At 37.9% G+C, this 20,127-nt stretch overlaps 1 protein-coding gene across 1 annotated transcript; it reads left to right on the top strand.

Moving 5' to 3' along the window:
- Window positions 1-10,292: 10,292 nt before the first annotated feature.
- On the top strand, window positions 10,293-12,181 carry LOC117623565 (phospholipase A1-IIdelta). Its single transcript, XM_034354590.1, has one exon. It carries the CDS (start codon window positions 10,478-10,480, stop codon window positions 11,840-11,842), a length of 1,365 nt encoding a protein of 454 aa, XP_034210481.1. The 5' UTR covers window positions 10,293-10,477; the 3' UTR covers window positions 11,843-12,181.
- Window positions 12,182-20,127: the final 7,946 nt, after the last annotated feature.

Raw genomic sequence — 20,127 nt, 5'->3', positions numbered from 1 at the left:
CTATGTGGATGATTTAATTTATACAGGGAATGATGTGGAGCTATGTGAGAAGTTTAAGAAATCAATGAAGCTAGAGTTTGACATGAGTGATTTGGGGAAGATGAAGTACTTTCTAGGAGTTGAGGTTCAGCAGAGTTGTGAAGGGATACATTTATGCCAAAGGAAGTATGCTGGGGAGGTGTTGGAAAGGTTTGGAATGGGAGGCTGCAATCCCGTGAAAAACCCTATCGTGCCAGGCACGAAACTGGTGAAAGATGGTGGAGAAGTCAGTGTGAATTCAACCTTGTTCAAGCAGCTGATTGGCAGCTTGATGTACCTATCAGTCACTAGACCAGACATTGCATTTGTTGTTTGCATGTTAAGCAAGTTCATGGCAGATCCGAAAGTATCTCATATGGCAGCAGCAAAGCGGGTTCTCAGGTATGTGAAAGGGTCTGTGAACTTAGGAGTGTTTTATGGAAGGGGTGCCGAGAATTTGGGAATAATTTATGAGAAAAATTCTGAAGTTGTTCTTAAGGCCTATACCGACAGTGACTATGCTGGTGATACAGATGATAGAAGAAGCACTTCTGGATATGTGTTTCTTCTAAGTGGTGGTGCAGTTGCATGGAGCTCAAGAAAGCAACCAGTTGTGACCCTTTCTACCACCGAAGCAGAATATGTAGCTGCTGTGGCATGTGCTTGCCACAGTATCTGGATGAAAAGAGTACTCAACAGTCTCGGTTTCTCTTCATGTAAGTGTGTTAAGATTTTTTGTGATAATAGTTCAACTATCAAGTTATCAAAAAATCCAGTTCTCCATGTAAGAACCAAACACATAGATGTGAGGTTCCACTTCTTACGTGATCTGGTCAAGGAAGGTGTTGTGGAGTTAGTTCATTGTGGTATTAGTGAGCAGGTAGCAGACATCATGACAAAGCCTTTGAAGTTAGAGTCGTTTGTGAAACTGCGTGATCTGCTAGGAGTTCAAAGCATGAAGCTTATAAACTGACTTGCCTTCAGCTAGTGCAGTTTAGGGGAGGATATGTTAGAGTTTCGGTAATGAAAGTTTGTTTTGATTTGAATAAGCTCCTATTTTTCAGGAGCTAGTAGTTCATTTAAGTTAGGAGTTGATCAGGTCAAGTATGACCGAGTTGTTTGCTTAGTTGCCACTGTCTTCGGGATGTGGAGAAGTGGTTTGTTTTAATTTGTTTTTTCAGTTGTAATGGCTATTTAAGCCAAACATGTTCTGTTAATAACAAGTGGATTATTTCACGATCTTTACAGCTTCTTAGAGCTAGGTCTTTGATACTCCAACAGCAAATAGTATTTTGTGTTTCCACCCATTGCCATGGCTAAGGGCAATTACTATTCATTTTTTTGTTTTTTTCACAAATTTTTTAATGAAAATAATTAATTTGGATAATATTTTCAGATAAGATTTCCGGGTTCCTACGTGTCAAGACTATTCATAATCGGATTAAATTTCCAGATAAGATTTTTGGGTTCAAATTTCGGATGAATTTCAAAATTCAAATTTCAGATAAATAAATTTTGGGTTCAAATTTCAGATAAATTTGGGTTCAAATTTCGGATGAATTTCAAAATTCAAATTTCATACAAATTAGGGTTCAAATTTCGGATGAATTTCAAATTTCAGATAAGATTTTCATCCAATCAAATCAAGCCACGTGGCATGTCTATCTTGCCAAAATTTTCTATAAAACCAGAGGCTCAGCTCATACCTCTCACACCACATCTTTCTATATTTTCATTTCTCAGAGTTTAGAATTCATACTTCATTCATTCTCAATGGAAGATTTTAGGAGATGCTTGGAGAGGCAAGAGCGAGAAACAAATGAGAGAAACCGTAGAGCAGATGAAATCAATGAGTTGCAGAGACAAGTCGATGAACAAGTTCTCATAGCAGTGGCTTTGCAAGATGAAGAGAACCAAGGTCGCCACCGTGGTTCACAAGTCGGCCGCCGCCGGAATGTGGAAAGACATAGGCATTCTCGGGGTAAGAATCTTTTGGAAGATTATTTTATCCCAACTTCTTTGTACTCTGATGTTGATTTTCGAAGGCGATTTAGAATGCAACCTCATTTGTTCAATAAAGTCATGCATGATATTTGCAATTATGATGCATACTTTGTTCAAAAGTGTGATGCTACTGGGGTTTTGGGGCTTCTTCCGGAGCAAAAGCTTACAGCTGTTATACGAATGTTGGCGTATGGAGCATCTGCTGATCAGGTGGATGAGATTGCCCGGATGGGGAAGTCCACTACGTTGGAGGCTTTGGTAAGATTTTGTCAAGCAGTTGAAACTCTGTACACTAGGGACTACCTGCGTAGACCTACTCCCAGGGACCTCCAACGGCTTCTACAAAAAGCCGAAGCTCGAGGATTTCCAGGAATGATTGGTAGCATCGACTGCATGCACTGGCAATGGAAGAATTGCCCAACTGCCTGGCAAGGTGATTATGGAAATAGAAAAGGCCAAAAAAGTATCATCCTTGAAGCCGTTGCTGGCTTCGACACATGGGTTTGGCATGCCTTCTTTGGAGTTGCAGGATCCCAAAATGACCTCAACGTGCTGGGTCAATCCCCGGTCTTCAACGATGTATTGAGAGGCCAGGGCCCCAATATCACCTATCAAGTCAACAATACAGTGTACCAGACGGGGTATTATCTAGCTGACGGCATCTACCCGAGGTGGACCACTTTTGTCAAATCCATTCCGAATCCCCGATCCCAGAAGCAAAAATTATTTGCTACCTATCAAGAGGGATACAGGAAAGATGTCGAAAGGTGTTTTGGCATCCTTCAAGCTCGGTGGTTGATTATTCGAGGTGCGGCCCGTATGTTTGATGAGGAGATCCTCAGAAGCATTATGATGACTTGCATCATCCTCCATAATATGATTGTGGAGGATGAGTACGATTATGATGCTTTAGAGGTCTACGAACCGGATCCAATGAACACGGCCTTGACACGGATTTATGAAAGGCCCATGGGGCCAAGTGGAGAACCGTTTGAGCCGGAACCGTTGGTGAGGGATGGTCATTTGATGACCCGAATGATAGATCGATATACAGAGATGCAATCTTCGTATATTCATGAAATGCGTCAAGTTCACTTGATGGAGCATCTATGGGCGGTGAAAGGCAATGAAGATGAATGATGGAGCATAGATGCTTTGGTTATGTTTTATTTAGTTATGGTTAGGTTGTGTTGTATTTTTATTTATTATGGTTTGGTTGTGGTTTGTTATTATTATTGTGCCTTGTTTGTAGTTTTTTTTTTTTTTAAATTTTGTTTTGTTTGAAGTATGGAATATGTTGAATAAAAAGGTAATTTATTGAATGCTTTGTTTATTAAATAACGAAATGTAATACAAGTCATTATGAATTACTACTACTAAAATAAAATACATGAATTACAACAACTTTAATAGAAAACATGAAAAATACAAATACATAAAAGGTATGCTAACTAATTTAATGGTTTCCATCATTTAACCAATCCGTGTTGCTAGGCCCATCATCCCGGAAAAGTCTTCTTCTCATAACATCCCTTCGTTCTAGCTTCCAAAATTGTTTTGTTTCAGGGGACATATGACTTGTATCCATCGCCATGGTTTCCCGATCCGTCTTGTCCATATCTTTTTTGCGCAAATACTCCCTTTCTCGTGCATACTCAGCTTGAAGGGCCAACTCGTTATCTTGGCGTTTTTGCTCCATTTCAATTCTTATGCCGTTTTGCCTTGCAATTTCCTCCAAAAATTTTGAATTATTATTGCTTGAATTACCCGCTTTCTTTGCCTTCGCGGCCTTTCAGCCAATGGGCCTCGGCTCCTTTTCGATGGGTGAGTCTTGACTCATAGGAGAATCGAGAGGTGAATCCGATGTCATTGAATCACGGAGTGGCGTCTCGTTTAACACAACGGCGGGACCCGTCGGAATAATTATGAAGCGTTTGCAATATTTCACCACCTCCCAACATTCATGATGGTTGAAACTTTTTTTGCCACCCCCGGTTGCACCGAACCACATTTGTGCTTGAATCATCTATTTAACAAAAAAATGGAAATGCAATAAATATTTAAAATATATTGGATATGCAAGTAACAAAAAAAAAAATAATGGAAATGCAATTAACCTTACAAATAAATTAGAAGTGCAAGAAAATTAAGAAACAAGTGGAAATGCAAGAAATATTAACAACATATTGAAAATGCAAGAAATATTAACAAAATATTGAAAATGCAAGAAATATGAACAAAATATTTAAAATGCAAGAAATATTAACAAAATATTGAAAATGCAAGAAATATGAACAAAATATTTAAAATGCAAGAAATATTAACAAAATATTGAAATGCAAGAAATATAAATATTTGCAAGAAATATTAACAACATATTGATATTGCAAGAAATATGAACAAAATATTTAAAATGCAAGAAATATTAACAAAATATTGAAAATGCAAGCAATATTAACAAAATATATATATTAGGAGATTAAACTTAATAAAACAAAAATTATAAAATACTTACCTCGTTAGTACGATTTTCCCCGCTTCTATAGTTGTCCATCGCTTTTGCTAGGGCAGCTCTCCATTTTCCCAACTCTTTATTGAGAATTTTCCACCTACTGGATAATGCCATCTCCGTACGAGTAGACCCCGGAATTTTTTCACAAAATTCGGCATGAATTTTTTTCCACATATGAAAAAATTTCATCTCATTGCCGACACGGGACAATGACAAATTTGGAGCCAAGCCTCACACAAGGAAACATCTTCCATGGTGCTCCAAGCCCCTCCGGTTTCGATAGAAGAAGCCATAAAAATATGAAATCAAAATACAAGATGAAAAAGAGGAAAATGTTGAGTAAAGAGTGAATAATAGTAGAAGTATAATGAAATGTATGAGGATTGGTGTTGAAAGTGAAGGGTATTGATAAGTATTTATAGAAGAAAAAAAAATATGAATTTTTTAGAATTTTTAAAAAAAATTTCCGATTTTTTAAATATTTTTATTTCCCAAAAAAGGCTCAGCCGTAGGATTGGATTCGGATATGCTGATCGGAGGGCTGGGGGCGCGACACATGGCAACTTCCCGTTGGAGCTGGCGTCGCACTGACGTCAGCGTGCGCTGGTTCAAATTTTTTTTTTTTTTTTAACGTTGACGCATGCATTGCGCGCCAATGGTAAAAAAAATTTGAACGCGATCACTGACGTCAGCGTGACTCAAGCGCTGACGTCAGCGCCCGCAAGCTGAAGCTCGGGCTCAACTCGCCTTCGGGCTGGCCCGAGTTGGTGGGTCCCACAAGCCCCCTGGGCTTGGGCTAGCCGCTGGAACGAAATTTTTTTTTCCCCCCTCGCCTCGGGCTCGGCTGGCCCGTTGGACTTGCTCTAAGTTCCATCCTTGGGGTTATCAACCCCGCTTTGGGACTTCACCAAACTCGCGCGACTTTCAAACCAATGCGATCTCTTGCTTCTTTGGGTGGATTTTTTTAGGCTCAAACACCTAGTTATAGCTACAATGAGTTACATTTATTTCTATGAGCGATGTGTTAGGATGCCCAACCCTTTTGGGGTCGTCTACGCATGTATGACCAACTAGCTCAGAGAGTTTATCCCTAACCTGTGTGATGGGTTAGCTCATCCCTGATTCCCCAACCTGCCCGACTCTGTACGTGTGAGGTTGGTCAGCTCATTCCTTGAGTACGAGCTTTTTGAGGTTTTTAGTATGTTTCCGAGTTAGATGTTGAGGAGCATGTTGACTCTATTTTTCAGTTGAGATAATTGACGGAATATATATTGAGTATGAGTTTTCAGTAAACTACAACTTCATCTAGATTGCAATTTTTCAGCCTCTTTTGGGAAAATTCAGTTGATGAGTATACATCATGTTAACTTGACATTATGGAAGGCCCATTGGGTTTCAGATCATTTGGCTACCTTAGTTTATATATAAACTTTCTTTAAAGCTATTTATCTCATGTTTTCTCTGTTTTGCGATGTCATGACCTAGTTTTATTAGCAAGATACTGATTGTTTTGGACATGGACCCTCACGGTTTTGTTCATAGGCTCAAGCTTATGTCATCTTTTCCAAAAGGCCTCTTGCTAAGAAGTCAAGTGGTGGCACTTAAACTTTCCCTCCTCGAGTGATGTGAGATTTCTCACTCATCTTGCCCTTTCTCACCTTGCATCCTTCAGGGCTCATAGGTCTTATAGGTCTTACAATTCACCCCCTTAGCGCCCAACATTGTTGTTGGCACACTTCCTGCCTGAGTTCAATCTCTGCTACCATTCTGTAAAGACCCTAATTAAGAGGAGAAGAAGAGGAGAACATTAGCAAGTGACTGTTGGGGGAAAAACTAAATGCAGATGTGCGGCAATGTAGTTAGGAAGAGAAGATGAGAATAAGAAGAAGAAGAAGAAAAGGTGGGAGAAAAATAGAGAGAGAAAGAATAAGAGGAGGCGAATGGGGATAAAAAGAAGTGTTATGGTTAAAACCCTAAGGGCAGTGGCGGATTCAGGATTGTTACTTTATGGGGTCATAGTGTTAAAGTTCCGATTTTCTTTTTAAGATGAAACAATGTAAAAATAAAAAATAAAAAATAAAAAAAGCACTGAACTTATTCCAATTAATAAGAACATCATTCAATGAATTAAGCTCATATGTGTATTATGTCAATCATAAATTTCATCAAAATAATAACACCAACCCAAATAATAAATAAACTCGCCCAAAAATAACTCAAATAATAAAATACCTTGAATATTTTTTTTTAAAAAAGAACACAATGAGTGTTGAACCGTTGATCTTAAAGTCATTTTCAATTCACAGACCAGCATGGGCAATAATATATTTGTGTTATTGATGTATGTATATTGTTAATATTTGATGTACCCAACAGAATTTTAAAAATATTTAAAAAAAAACCCTAACAAATATCTCGTTTTTATTAAAATTTCTGTCGGCACCCTAACAAATATCTCCCTCTTCGTCTTCTTCTTCTTCCTATCCCTCTCTCTTCCCCCCTCTGGTTTTCTTCTTCCTCCCCCTCTCTCTCTCTCTCTCTCTCTTTCTTCTCCCTAGCAGCTTGCATCTTCTTCTCCTCTTCCTCCCTCTCTCTCTCTCTTCTTCCTCCCTATTTCTTCTCCCTTGCAGCTTGCATCTTCTTCTCCATGGGGTCATTTCCCATGGCTGCCAAGAGAAACCAAGGACCTCCAAGCCATTTTCAAGGCTACCATGGGGTTGTCTGACCCCATTGACCTCATGGTGGGTCGGGTATGTTTGGTACACTATATTAGACTCTAGATAGGAGTAAATAGTCGATGTCAGTTGTTTGGTGTCAACTTGTTTTATTTAATTACTTCACTATTTTAAACGGGTTGGGCTTTTAATACTCTCCTTACTTGGCTAACTAATACAACCAACACACCCCCGTTTAGATAATACATGCTTAATTATACGGCTAGAGAAAAAGAACACATACGTTCACATGAAAAATCAGACGCTATGTTCATATTCTTCTCCCTAGGGTTCTTCTTCTTTCTTCTTCTATCTTCATCTTCTCTTTCTTTATATATTTCCTCTTTTATTAAATATTTTTGTGAAATTATGTTGCGAGTTTTTCCTTTTTGACGTCTTTTTAGTCGATTGTTTAATTACTTGTATGTGATATAGTAATTCGACATTGTGGGAATCTTTAGAAAATAAAGTGATTGCGTAGGAATGTAATTGCATTGTAGAATTATTTATTTGTCTATGTTTTACTTTTTGTTTGGTGTTTTTCACTTTTTCACCCTGTTGGGAACTATATATTGATTAGAATGAAAGGAAACGATGGTTAAGAAGTACGAATCATAGTTACCCAATTCGCTCACGCCCTTACTAATTTCGAACTGGATTGCACATACTGAATCATGGTACTTTAGCCTTCTGGAACATACATTTAGTGAACCAAAACTCATAAAGAATAGAACAATACCTTGCCCAAACTCGATTGGTTGTTCCAATCATCAACTTAATAGGGTGATGGGAGAGCGATAGAGGGAGCCATGAGAAGAGAGAAAGAGATGAGAAGGGAGAGCCATGGAAACAGAGAACAATGAGGGAGTTTTGAAATTAGGTCAGAAGCAGAGGAGGAAGAGGTGGTGTTGTTCAATCTAATAAAGAAAGTGGTTGTTTTCCAAAGAGGAGAATGCTGTTAAAAAAGGCAGGGGCCTTTTTAACTTTCCATTAAATTACTCCATTTCCCTATGAAATTAAATTTTCTTTAACTAAATAATAAATTAGACTTTAAAGACCTTAAATTCCCACTAATAAAAGTCTGCACTCATTAGGGAATTGGTTTATGCAAGTGAGATGTATTATATTGTCATTAGTCATGTGCATACTTCTATTTATTGTTGTATTATTCTCATTTTACATGTAGTTAATGACGATGATGAGGAATTTGAGGTTGAACCAAATCATTTTGCCTATTTGCCAAGATCAAATCAACAAAACTCAGCTGGCTCAAGCAGTTGAAATCGCAAACGAAATGCAAATGCTGATATTCAAAAGAAATGGCTAAAGCATTTGGTGAGATGATTTCTGAGTCTATTGACCAATTGAAAACTATAACAAATAGTTTTGTGAAAGGATCAAAAGCAAGACCTAACATTGCTGTTGAATTGGCAAAGATGGACTTGTTTATTGATGACCAAATTAAGGCACTATGGCTAATTTTGGAGAAAGCAAGTGATGAGAGAACATTCCTGACATTCGATGGTGCTATGAGAAAAGTATTTGTTCTTCTCTTATTTGAGCGAGGGAGCTGTGATTAACTCTTCAATGCAGTTTAGTTTATGAACAACTTTCCCTTTTGCTCTTATCACCTTAGTATGTGATCACTTTGAATTATACATTATTTGGTACTATTTTTATTAACGTATCTGGGTATGTTGGAATTTTTATGAGATACTACAATTATATTAACGGGTTATATAAAGAAAAAAAATTTGGCAAAAACAAATAAATAAAATGAATCTTACCAAAAAAAATTCGTGTTATTTGAATTTGAATTTCCAATTAAATTATCAAAGAATTTAAAAAAAAATTGTCTAATCCGATGTTATCCAAAATAACACCAAACACTGTATAACATAGTCAGAATATTTATCCGAAACAGCACCAAACGCCTTATAATATTATAGATAAACAGTCAGTGCTCTTCGGAACAGAGTAATATTATCCAACAAAAATTAGTCAAAACAATCTGACGTACCAAACGAGCTCTAACATTTTTATAATATATATTTGTAAATTATTTTAGGGGTTTTTTAAATATCATGATTATGCTTGAATTTCACAAGAGATTAATAGGTATAGTGGTAAAGACCCTTCATTCCAACTAGCAGGTCAAGTGTTCGAGTCTCTATGGGCCCATTATTTTTATAATATTTGTCACACTAGTGAATTTTTTACGAACGGAATCGAGAATCATTAACCGAGTCATAGCGATTCGGTTCTGTTTAATGACCAAAACCAAAATTAAGTGAAAAAACTCGAATTAACCTAGTTCAGTTGGTTAGTCGGTTAATCGGTCTAAAATTCCAGCCCTAATTTCATATTTATATTAAAACAGAGCTATATCTATATGAGGTGTGGTTCACCTTTATTGATGACTTTTGCAACGATGATACAACATCTACAATCATACTCCCTTTTATTTAGTTAAAATTTTATTTAAACACTTGAAAATATTTAATATGTGTAATAAAAAGAACTTTTATGGCTCATTTGGAAATGATTATGGAAAAGCCAAAATCACTTCCGGTTAGGTATAATCTCTTTTGTTTATAAAATTAACCAACAATCAACACCGTAAAAGGTTTTTTTGGTTCTTTTGCCAAAAATCAATAATAACAAAACAAAGAATAATAATTAATTAATTAATCTAAACCAATACAGTGTCTGAACGGACACTGCGCCCTCGTAATTGCACGTTCTCCCCCTTGTTTTCCTCTTTCTTTTTTATTGTGGAATTTTTAATATTCTTTTTTACGTGTTTTTATTCTTTTCTCCGTCTACATTATTTTTGTTGGCAAATGAACCTACCTCAAATGGTAATTAAAATTCAGACCATAAAAAAAAAAAAAAGGTAATTTAAAAACACTAAAGACTCGAAAAAGCCAACTAATTTCCTATATAAAATATTTAGCACATGTTCATTAATTTGTAGACTCCCCCCTGTCAAACGTTGACAACAAAAAAGTTGGCAAGATATAAGCCCCACCCATCAAAATTTTTACAAACCAGACTCAGACCAAAAAACAAAACAAAATCATTACAAACCAGACATCTCTTATCCCCAACAGAGGAGACTCACTTTCTCCTCCGGTCTCCTAAGCTCTGGCCATGGCCGCCACCAACCAAACTCAACCTCGACCACCATGCTGAAATCTTCTCCTCTGCTAGACATACAACAACAAAAATGGGCAACCAAAACGCTAAACACACAACAACACCAACAACAATAAACCATCCATTGCCTCCTCCTCCAGCTCTTTCCATGGCGACCAGCGAAACCCAAGAAGCATGGTCAGAGCTGCTCGGCGCAAACAACTGGGCTGGCCTTTTGGACCCTCTGGACCTCAACCTCCGAACCCTCATCCTCCGCTGCGGAGACTTCTGCCAGGCCACTTACGACGCCTTCAACAACGACCAGAACTCCAAGTACTGCGGCTCCAGCCGCTACGGCAAGGCCTCCTTCTTCGACAAGGTGGTGCTCCAAGACGCCTCCAGCTACCAAGTCTCCTGCTTCCTCTACGCCACCGCCAAAGTCAGCGTCCCCGAAGCCTTGCTCCTCCACTCCCAGTCCCGCGAGTCGTGGGACCGCGAGTCGAACTGGATCGGCTACATCGCCGTCACCACCGACGCCGTCAGCAAGGCCATCGGACGGCGCGAAATCTACGTCGCGTGGCGCGGCACCATAAGAAACTACGAGTGGGTTAATGTGCTGGGAGCTGACCTCGATTCTGCTGCGGCTCTGTTACGTTCTCATGAATCTAATCCCAGCTTGACAAATGATCAAACAGATGGCGGACATGGTAGTAATAGCAGCAGCAGCAGCGACGACGGCAAGGGCGAAGATGACGAAAAAGAGCCCAAGGTCATGAGGGGTTGGCTTAGCATGTACACCTCGAGCGACCCAAAATCGCCATTTACGAAACTAAGCGCTAGAGACCAACTTCTGACGAAAATCAAAGAGCTGAGGCAGAAGTACAAGGACGAGAAGCAGAGCATAACGATCACAGGGCACAGCCTAGGGGCGAGCCTGTCAATCTTGAGCGCCTTTGATCTGGTGGAAAATGGGGTTGCTGATGACATCCCAGTTGCTGCTTTCGTATTTGGTTGCCCAGAAGTCGGAAACAAGGCACTGAAAAATCGAATTCAGAGCTACCCAAATCTGAAGATTCTGCACACCAGGAACACCATTGATTTAATCCCACACTATCCTGGGCGTTTACTGGGTTATCGTGACATTGGAACAGAGCTCGTGATTGATACAAGGAAGTCAAAGTTCTTGAAGGAGTCGAATAATCCGAGCGACTGGCACAATTTGCAGGGGATGCTGCATGTGGTGGCTGGGTGGAACGGGAAAGAAGGCGAGTTCGAGCTGAGAGTGAAGAGGAGCGTGGCTTTGGTGAACAAGTCAAGCGATTTTCTGAAAAAGGAGTGTTATGTGCCGGCGTCGTGGTGGGTGGAGAAGAACAAAGGGATGGTGCTTGATGAGAGCAGCGGAGAGTGGGTGTTGGCTCCTCCTTCCGACGAGGACCTGCCTGTCCCTGAGTTTTGACTGGTGGTGGTGGAGGTGGCTTATGGTTGGGGTCTTTCTTTTTTCTTTTTCTTTTTTCTGTTTATTTTTTGTCAAATGTATTATATAGTGTTTGGTTGTTTGTCTTGTTGCAGTCGTTAACTTGTTAGTGTGGTTTTCTTTTGGATCACAGAGGGTTCAACACGTTTTTAAGAGCCTAAACTCGAGTTCTTAGTTTCGATTCTTCATTAGTTTCGATGTCACTTGTATAAAAAATTCAAAATAATTGATGTATTAGTTTCGATGTCGCTTGTGTAAAAAATTCAAAATAATTGATGTACCGATACATCAGATGTATAATAGAATTTTCATTTCGATTCATGGGTAGTTGGTTGCATGTTTCCTTGATTGGTTGTTTAGAAGGATGGATATGTGATTAAGGAATTCAATCCAGCGAGATCCAGCCAAGCCAAATGCCCAAACGGGTGTTTCTTGAAGTGGTTGATCTTGTAAATTAATTGATTTAGTGGTCATGGCAATTTTTTATTATTAATAAATTTGTTGTATTTCAAAATATAAAAATAAAAATAAAAAACCCAACGTTTACTCCAACAATTCCTTTTGAATATGAAAAACAAATTCAATTGGAATCTTGATTCTTGAGCACATGTAGGCCTACCCAAGAACTCATGTGAGGTTGTTGACCCAACAAGAAGAATAAGACCGGTATGCAAGGTCCACTCTCCACTTGTTCAAAGCGATAAGGACCTTATGAATTGTGTATTTGCTCATAAATCACAAATAACAATAACAATAATTATGATAGTTTAGCAACAATAATAATAAAGCTGTTGTAAAGTTAGTGGAGATCAAGTCCACATGTTTGGAAACAAGCATCATGATGCCTCCCTATACACTCATGGGTATCATTTACTTTGCCTATAAATAGGCATCCTTACTACTTGCAAAGGGATATAGAAAACCAACGGAGAAGAGAACCCAGGAAGAAAGAAGAGAAGGAAGAAAGAGGGGGAGTGAGATGAGAGAAAAAGAGAGCAGAGTGAAAAATCAGTGAGTCACAGATATTGTAAACATTGAAGTTGTAGTACTACTATTTTAGATAGTGGAAAAGTTACTGCTACTGCTCTCTGAGGATGTAGGCATGGCCAAACCTTCTTAAATATTGTGTCTTATTTACTTTACATGCAGCTCAATATTCTCGCATATTCCAGTTCATTTTACAACACATTATCAGTACAAAAAGCTCTCAGATATAATTTTCTGCGTTGCACTATTATTTGTACTACTAATCATTGTGTTGATGGAAGGAAGAAAAGCAATTGAAATGAGTCCAACCATTTCCTACTTCCACTAACATATAATTTGTACCACTAACATATAATAGTAATATATATATATATGTGTGGAAAGCATTTGATTTGGGGGACAAGTGTGATATCTTCCACAAACATCATTTTGTATATAATATTATTGTATGATATCATGTCTTACGTTTTATTTTATTAGGCCCACATCAAGTTTTGTAGGTTATAGTAATATACTATATTATGTATGATAATATAATATACCTATATATATACTAATTAGGTGGTGATTTTATCTCTATATTTATTTTATTTATAATAAGGTATACTAGTAATTTGCTCCCTAAATTTGTACATAACTTTCAATTAACTCCTTATCCTTTTTTTAATAGAAAATTAAAGATATGAGCTTTTTTTTTTTTTTAATTTCCCCCCTCGGTCTAAATTCACAACATTTCATCCAATTTGCCGTTAAAAATTAAGGCAAAATGATCATTTTGTACATTAAAAATAAAATTAAAAACAGAAAACAGAAATACTGCAGTAGCAGAAACAGAAACAGAAACAGAAACAGAAAATCATTCCATATCTGTGGTGGTGGGCTTGGGTAAACGTGGTTGCTAATGACCTTGTTGGCGTTTGATGATGTGATGGTTTCAGAGGCTCCAGCAACAGAAGCTGAGGACTATTAGTATAATCTGAAACAGAGCAAAAGCATTGGACAATTTGATCAAACATTATCCTCTTCACTAACCTCTTCTTCACAGGGAAGACACTGGTAGGTTTTGGTTTGAACAACCATGGCTCAGCCTTGGTTTGAACTTGAGATGGGCTCAAAGTCAGCTTCATGGGCTCCTTTGCGTTATGCTCTGTTTTTGGGCAGAGGAGGTCTTCTTCCCCATCTGGCTTCAAGTATTTCAACGCCTTTCGTCGTTGGCAACTGGGTTAGTGGCTCTGCTGCTGCCATTTCCCATTCATGGGAACTTATAGGCTTGGGCTTGAATCTCCTCCACCTCCATATCAGTACTTCCATGCCTTTCTCAAACAAAGACTCATTCAATTTGGGGATTTTTTGTGTGTGTGTTTGTGTGTGGCTGTGTTTTAGGGTTTTAGTTGTGTTGTGATGGGGTTGATCTGTGCTGGAGGAGATAGAGCAGGGGGAAGGGGGGGTTAGGGTTGATGGTTCAGTGTCTTTTTCTTTTTTGTCAATTTTCTTCTTTTTCTTCAATTTTTTTTTAAAAAAAATAATATTAAAAAAAATTTAACTGAAAATTAGATGAAATGTTGAGGATTTAGACGGTAGGGGGGAAATTGGTGGAAAAAAAGAGTTCATATCCTTAATTTTCTTTATAAAAAAAGGATATGGGTTAATTAAAAGCCAGATACAATTTGGGGGGGTAAATTACTAGTATTTATTACTCATACAACAATATTTATTTAGAAGTGTGGTGTCGGTTTATTGTCCGCACAACTACCTTTACTTTTTTATTTAAAAGTATGGAGTAGAATTAGTGCCCATACCAGCACGTTTACTTTATTGCACATTTACTTTATTATTTAAAGTATAGTGTGGGATTAACATCCATACATGAAACAATTTAATTTATGAATTTATTTTACCACACATTTACATTTATTTAAAATATGGTGCGGGATTATCGTTCATACCAGCAATTTATTTACAAGCAATTTATAGAAATTTAATTTATGAATTTATTTTACCACACATTTACATTTATTTAAAATATGGTGCGGGATTATCGTTCATACCAGCAATTTATTTACAAGCAATTTATAGAAATTTAATTTATGAATTTATTTTACCACACATTTACATTTATTTAAAATATGGTGCGGGATTATCGTTCATACCAGCAATTTATTTACAAGCAATTTATAGAAATTTAATTTATGAATTTATTTTACCGCATTTACATTTATTTAAAGTATGGTGCGTGATTATCATCTATAGTAGCAATTTATAGCAATTTATTTTATGAATTAATTGTGTGATATGATGACTTTTACAGCATAAAGAGATCAGGATCTGAAGTTCCTTGATCCTCATCATACAACTACATCAGGACCTGAAAATCCTTGATGATGATAATGATATGAGAGCTAGCAATCTCTCCGGTACTATATTTGTAAACAAGAGATCGGACTTGAAGATCCTTGATCCTTGACATGTAAATAAGGACCCAGAGTTCCTTAATAATGTAACAATACCGTATTGGTTAATAGTGTTGTACACATGAATAGGTAACTATATTGACAAATGTACTGTATGCATGAATAGACATGCATTCATGACCTGATGAATAGTACCGTATACATAAATAGTGAGGTATACATAAATATTAACCATTTTGGGTAAACCATCCACTATATACGAAAAGGAACCTACAGTTCCTTAAACTCATGGATGAGCAATTAAATGAGAAGCCAGAAGCTTCTCAAAACATGGACAATTATGTAAGGGCCTGAAGTTTCGAAATATGTACAGGAAATTATAAAAATGTCCATACCATGAAAATATGCTATTTTGGCTTGCAGTTCAAAATCTAACAATATTAAGAACCTAAAGTTCTAACAGTTAAATGGACAACCCTTGAGGTATTATTAATTGTTGTACACCACATATTTCTTTGGCATAAGTAAATGATGAATTTAATAAAGTTCGATTCTGTTATAATCGACACCTCAAGGAAAAAATATATTTTGTGAATTCCGATTTTTAAGAATACACCGTGAAATGGATAATATCATGATAAGCCTCAAAGGATGAATTGAGGCTCCCCACATATTTTGTTATATTATATTATCTGGGCCGGAAGCCCATGGATCCAAATATATGAGAGACCTCGAACCTAAAGTTTTGGATATATAGTAGTTAACGCTCTTCACTAGGGGTGGGCACGATTCAGGTTGGATCGATTTTTGCCTCAAATTAGAACCGATTCGGTACTATTCATTCGATTTGGTTCGGTTTGATTTTAATAAAAAAATTCAAAAACTATTTGGTTCGGGTTGAAAAAATTATTTTTCAATACAATTCTGAACTGAAATATTATTATTTTTTCTTAAAAATTAACAAATTATTCAGTTTCATACAAAAATAAATATTAAAGTTAGAAAAGAGAGATATTTTGAAATTGAACTTGGATAAATATTAGTTTTTTTTTTTTGGTGAAATTAAAAATATAGCATTAAAGATAAATATATATTGAAATTATATATATTTTAATTTGAGTGGTTCGGTTCGGCTTGGTCTGATTTTTGAAGACATGGAACTGGATCCAAAATAGGTCCAAACCGGTCCGGATCAGTTTTTGACTGTTGTTGACTTTTTGGTCAACTCTGTTTTTTTCCCGTTTGGTTCGGTGCGGTTCGACTCAAATTTTCAGTTTGCTGGTTTGAGTGCCCACCCCTACTCTTCACTACTATATTGCAATATTATCATGGGTTTAACTCAATTTATATTTCATGCCCATTTGAATATGGCAAATAAATTTTCAAGTCGTGTTTAACCCGGGCCAGAAGTTTCGGACTCACATGCATTGAAATATGTAATTTGAGAGATTTGATGTGGTTATTTGAACCCATAAGGCACAAGGTACCAAACCGTCATTTTGAAAAAACGTAAAAGTCACAGGTGCAAGCTTAAGAATTTACCCAATTATTATAACAAGAAAGGAGCATACAGCAGATAGATTCTCTTCACATGCAAGGAAAGAGTAGTCTCTGTAAAATCTATACAATTCCATTATGTTCTAGGAGTCTCTGAAGGAAGGGGATGGCGCCTCTTAAGCTTAGTCATGAGCCTCTCGTGGTCAACTAGAATCTTTTCATTGGAAATCTGCAGCATTTCAAGCATTGTTTGTGTATCAATGGAGTGAACTCACCAGTTGCAGGGGCTTTTTTCTTCCGGTAGCTACAAATGGGCTGAGCTGTTGTAAAGAGCAAAATGGCTGAAATTTCCCCCTTGTGTTTAAGTTCAAAGATCAGACCCAAAAATGTTTTGAAATGATAGTAAAGCCTTAGGAAACATCTTGGTTACCTTCACCAACGAAAATTCTTAGTGCTTATAGGTAGAATCTTAGCTTAGCATGAGAGGCTTATGGCATGGCAGCAAAGTTGTCATGAGTTTAGCACTGAAGAGAAAATTAAGTGTTCCTAAGGGAAAGATGGGGTATTAAGGTAGGAGAAAAAGGATTTTGCAGAGAGGTTTGGTTGAGCATGAGGAAAAAGAGAGAAAATGGTGGCTTGAATGCTTTTTTCGGCAGCTTGACAGAGACTCTGTCAAGTGTTAGAATAGCTTGCCAAGAGGGAAAACTAAGGGGAAAGGATAAGCTGAGCACGAAATTGCTGGGTTTTGGGAGTAAGAGAGGAAGCTTGCTCTCTGATGTGGTTGATGCTTGTTGGGTAGAAGAGGCCCCTTTTATAGCCTCTAGAAGCTGACATTTTCCAAGAAACCCTAATGGTTTCTATCCCATTTTGCCAAGTTTTTCCCTCCCTTTCTCCCCTCATGCCTTCAATCATCCTATTTTGGTGAAATCTACTATGCTCCTTTGCACAAAATCAGGGATTTTGGGAGCTCAAGGTCCCTTTCCCGCAGCTGCCCTAGTGAAGAATTCCTGTTTTCAGTCATCCCCCTTCCTAGTGAACAAAATCAGGGATTTCTTTTCTTCCCTCTTTCATGGTCAGATTTGATGAAGGAAAGAAATGAGTATACATGCTGGTTCGAAGGTTGATTCCCACTTTGCGCACAAACATCCCATGGTTCGCTGGGTGTTTTGTGCTCAGAACTTGTTCCTTTCCATGTGCTGGAGCCTTCCAGCAGCTCTGCATATGTGGACATCTTGCTCCCTTCATGGCTTTTGTTTTTTCAGCAAGGGGCTGAGACTTTCGTTGCTTCTTATTTCTAATTGTATGGGCCTTCTAAGATAGCAAGTCAACTTACCAAATAAATGGGCTAATCCCATTAAGTATTAGGCTATATTGGTTAATTTAATGGACCATTTTGGCCTGAGGTAATGGGCTATTTTGGCTGAGGTGATGGACTATTTTTCTCTTTCGTGCTTACCCACATATTTGGGCCTAAGAAACGGGCTTGGGTTTCGAGGCTCCCAAGCAACCCAGGACCTCCATTTCTTAGCCCATCAATGGGCCTCATGACAACTTATTACCATCCATACCACAACCCACTCAAGCAAGCCCCCGGGTATTTGAGTGGCTTGGGCCCACTTAGGTTTGTAGTGTGGCTTGTTGCTTATTTGCTTGGCGTGGCATGTGTGCAAGTGCATATGACGAACTTTCGCATGCCCAAATTGGGTTTCTTCTTGGTAAGATATCACATTATGCTTGGAATATATTTGCGCCGAACCAAGGATTTTTTGGGAGCAACATTTAAATCGAGATGCTTTGGGGGAGAAGAAGAGGAAGCCATTTTAAAAGGGTTCCGAGAAAAGTATTAGAAAAGCTGAATTTTCAGAAAATGAAAAGTTGTGACAGGACCCGACCCAAATTCCACTTTAGAATCTGAGCCGAACCCTGTACGTGTCCGACACCTAGTGAATGCTGGGCATAAATGACCAAATTGCCCTTCTAACTAGAAAGCAATTTTTCTATTAGTTAGACTTCTGCTGAAAATTCGACAGTCTCCCCTGTAATTTGCTCGTTTCCCAAAAGTTTCCACCTGTCAACAAACATTTATATATCTCAATCATTCAGCATGCATTAAATTATATCCAAGCAATCAAGCATCATATCATTCTGGCCTCAGGCCTCCATAAATCAAATAAATCATTATGCTAATAAAATTTATCTCAACTTTCAGAACATCAATAGTACCTTAGCAATCTCAAACACTCCAACTCGTGGCTACACCTTGTAACATTTGGCTGCCTACGTACACTTATTGAGGGATCGAGACACACGTAGTTCTTTCCATTTAATAATGTAATTGACTATCTTATTCATTCATCATATTGCCATGTGTTTTGCAAATCAAACTGAATTCTCAACTGCGTAATGTACTCAATCATATTCACAACTCTAAAACAATACTTTGCAACTTTCCAATACTCGTAACAGTCATATACTGATTATAGATAAGCCATACACTGAACTCCCTCTATTTTAGTTTAAGAACATCTCAAAACTGAAATTCTCTCAACCTAGGAGTACCCCCATTACTAATCCATCAATTCCATTAATACCTTCAATCCATCCTCGCAGGCCTCGGAGACACCAAGTCTACTCGAGCCGCAATCCTCGTAGGCCTTGGAGATACCAAGTCTACCCGAGCTGCAATCCTCGCAGGCCTTGGAGATACCAAATCTACCCGAGCCACAATCCTTGCAGGCCTTGAAGATACCAAGTCTACCCGAGCCGCAATCCTCACAGGCCTCAGGGGACCATTGGTTAGCCTGAGTGCATTCCTCGCACCACACGGTTCAGATGTCCTCGAAATGTGTGGGGCATTATTTATAAATAACACTGTTTCAAAGTAACTAGGGGGTACCCTCATGGTGGGTTTGAAAAATCATATCCCAAACTGATATCAATACTTTCCCTTTATTTCACAATTCATTTCCCGAACTTTACATCAACTTTCTGATAAATTGATTCTCAACTATACTTAAAATATTTATGCCACATTCTGATAAAAACCAAGGGCCATGATTCATTATTTACTGGGTACATTAGCAATCTATAAATAAATATCTATACTCAATCCGTAACATGACCCAGATAACTCATTCTCGGTCAAGACTCGTTTACACGGTCATTTTAACACTTCTCAAAGGACTCGTTTACACGGTCATTTCAACGCACTCTTCTGAACCTACCCTGCAAGTTTGGTCCAAATCGAACGGTTGAATTGATCACGATCGCACGATCAGACGACTACAATTTATCTTGCCCTAAGATTCTAGATTTCAGGTTATCCGGGACTCTGATTCACGATCCGTTGAATTCTATACGATTCTAGGAGTG

This window comes from Prunus dulcis, chromosome 3 (genome assembly GCF_902201215.1).
Source record: "Prunus dulcis chromosome 3, ALMONDv2, whole genome shotgun sequence".
NCBI lineage: Eukaryota > Viridiplantae > Streptophyta > Magnoliopsida > Rosales > Rosaceae > Prunus > Prunus dulcis.
This window is presented reverse-complemented; position numbering and strand designations above follow the sequence as displayed.

Excerpts from the sequence above, each read along its gene's own strand:
- LOC117623565 (XM_034354590.1), top strand. The coding sequence starts at position 10,478 with ATGGGCAACCAAAACGCTAAACACACAACAACACCAACAACAATAAAC.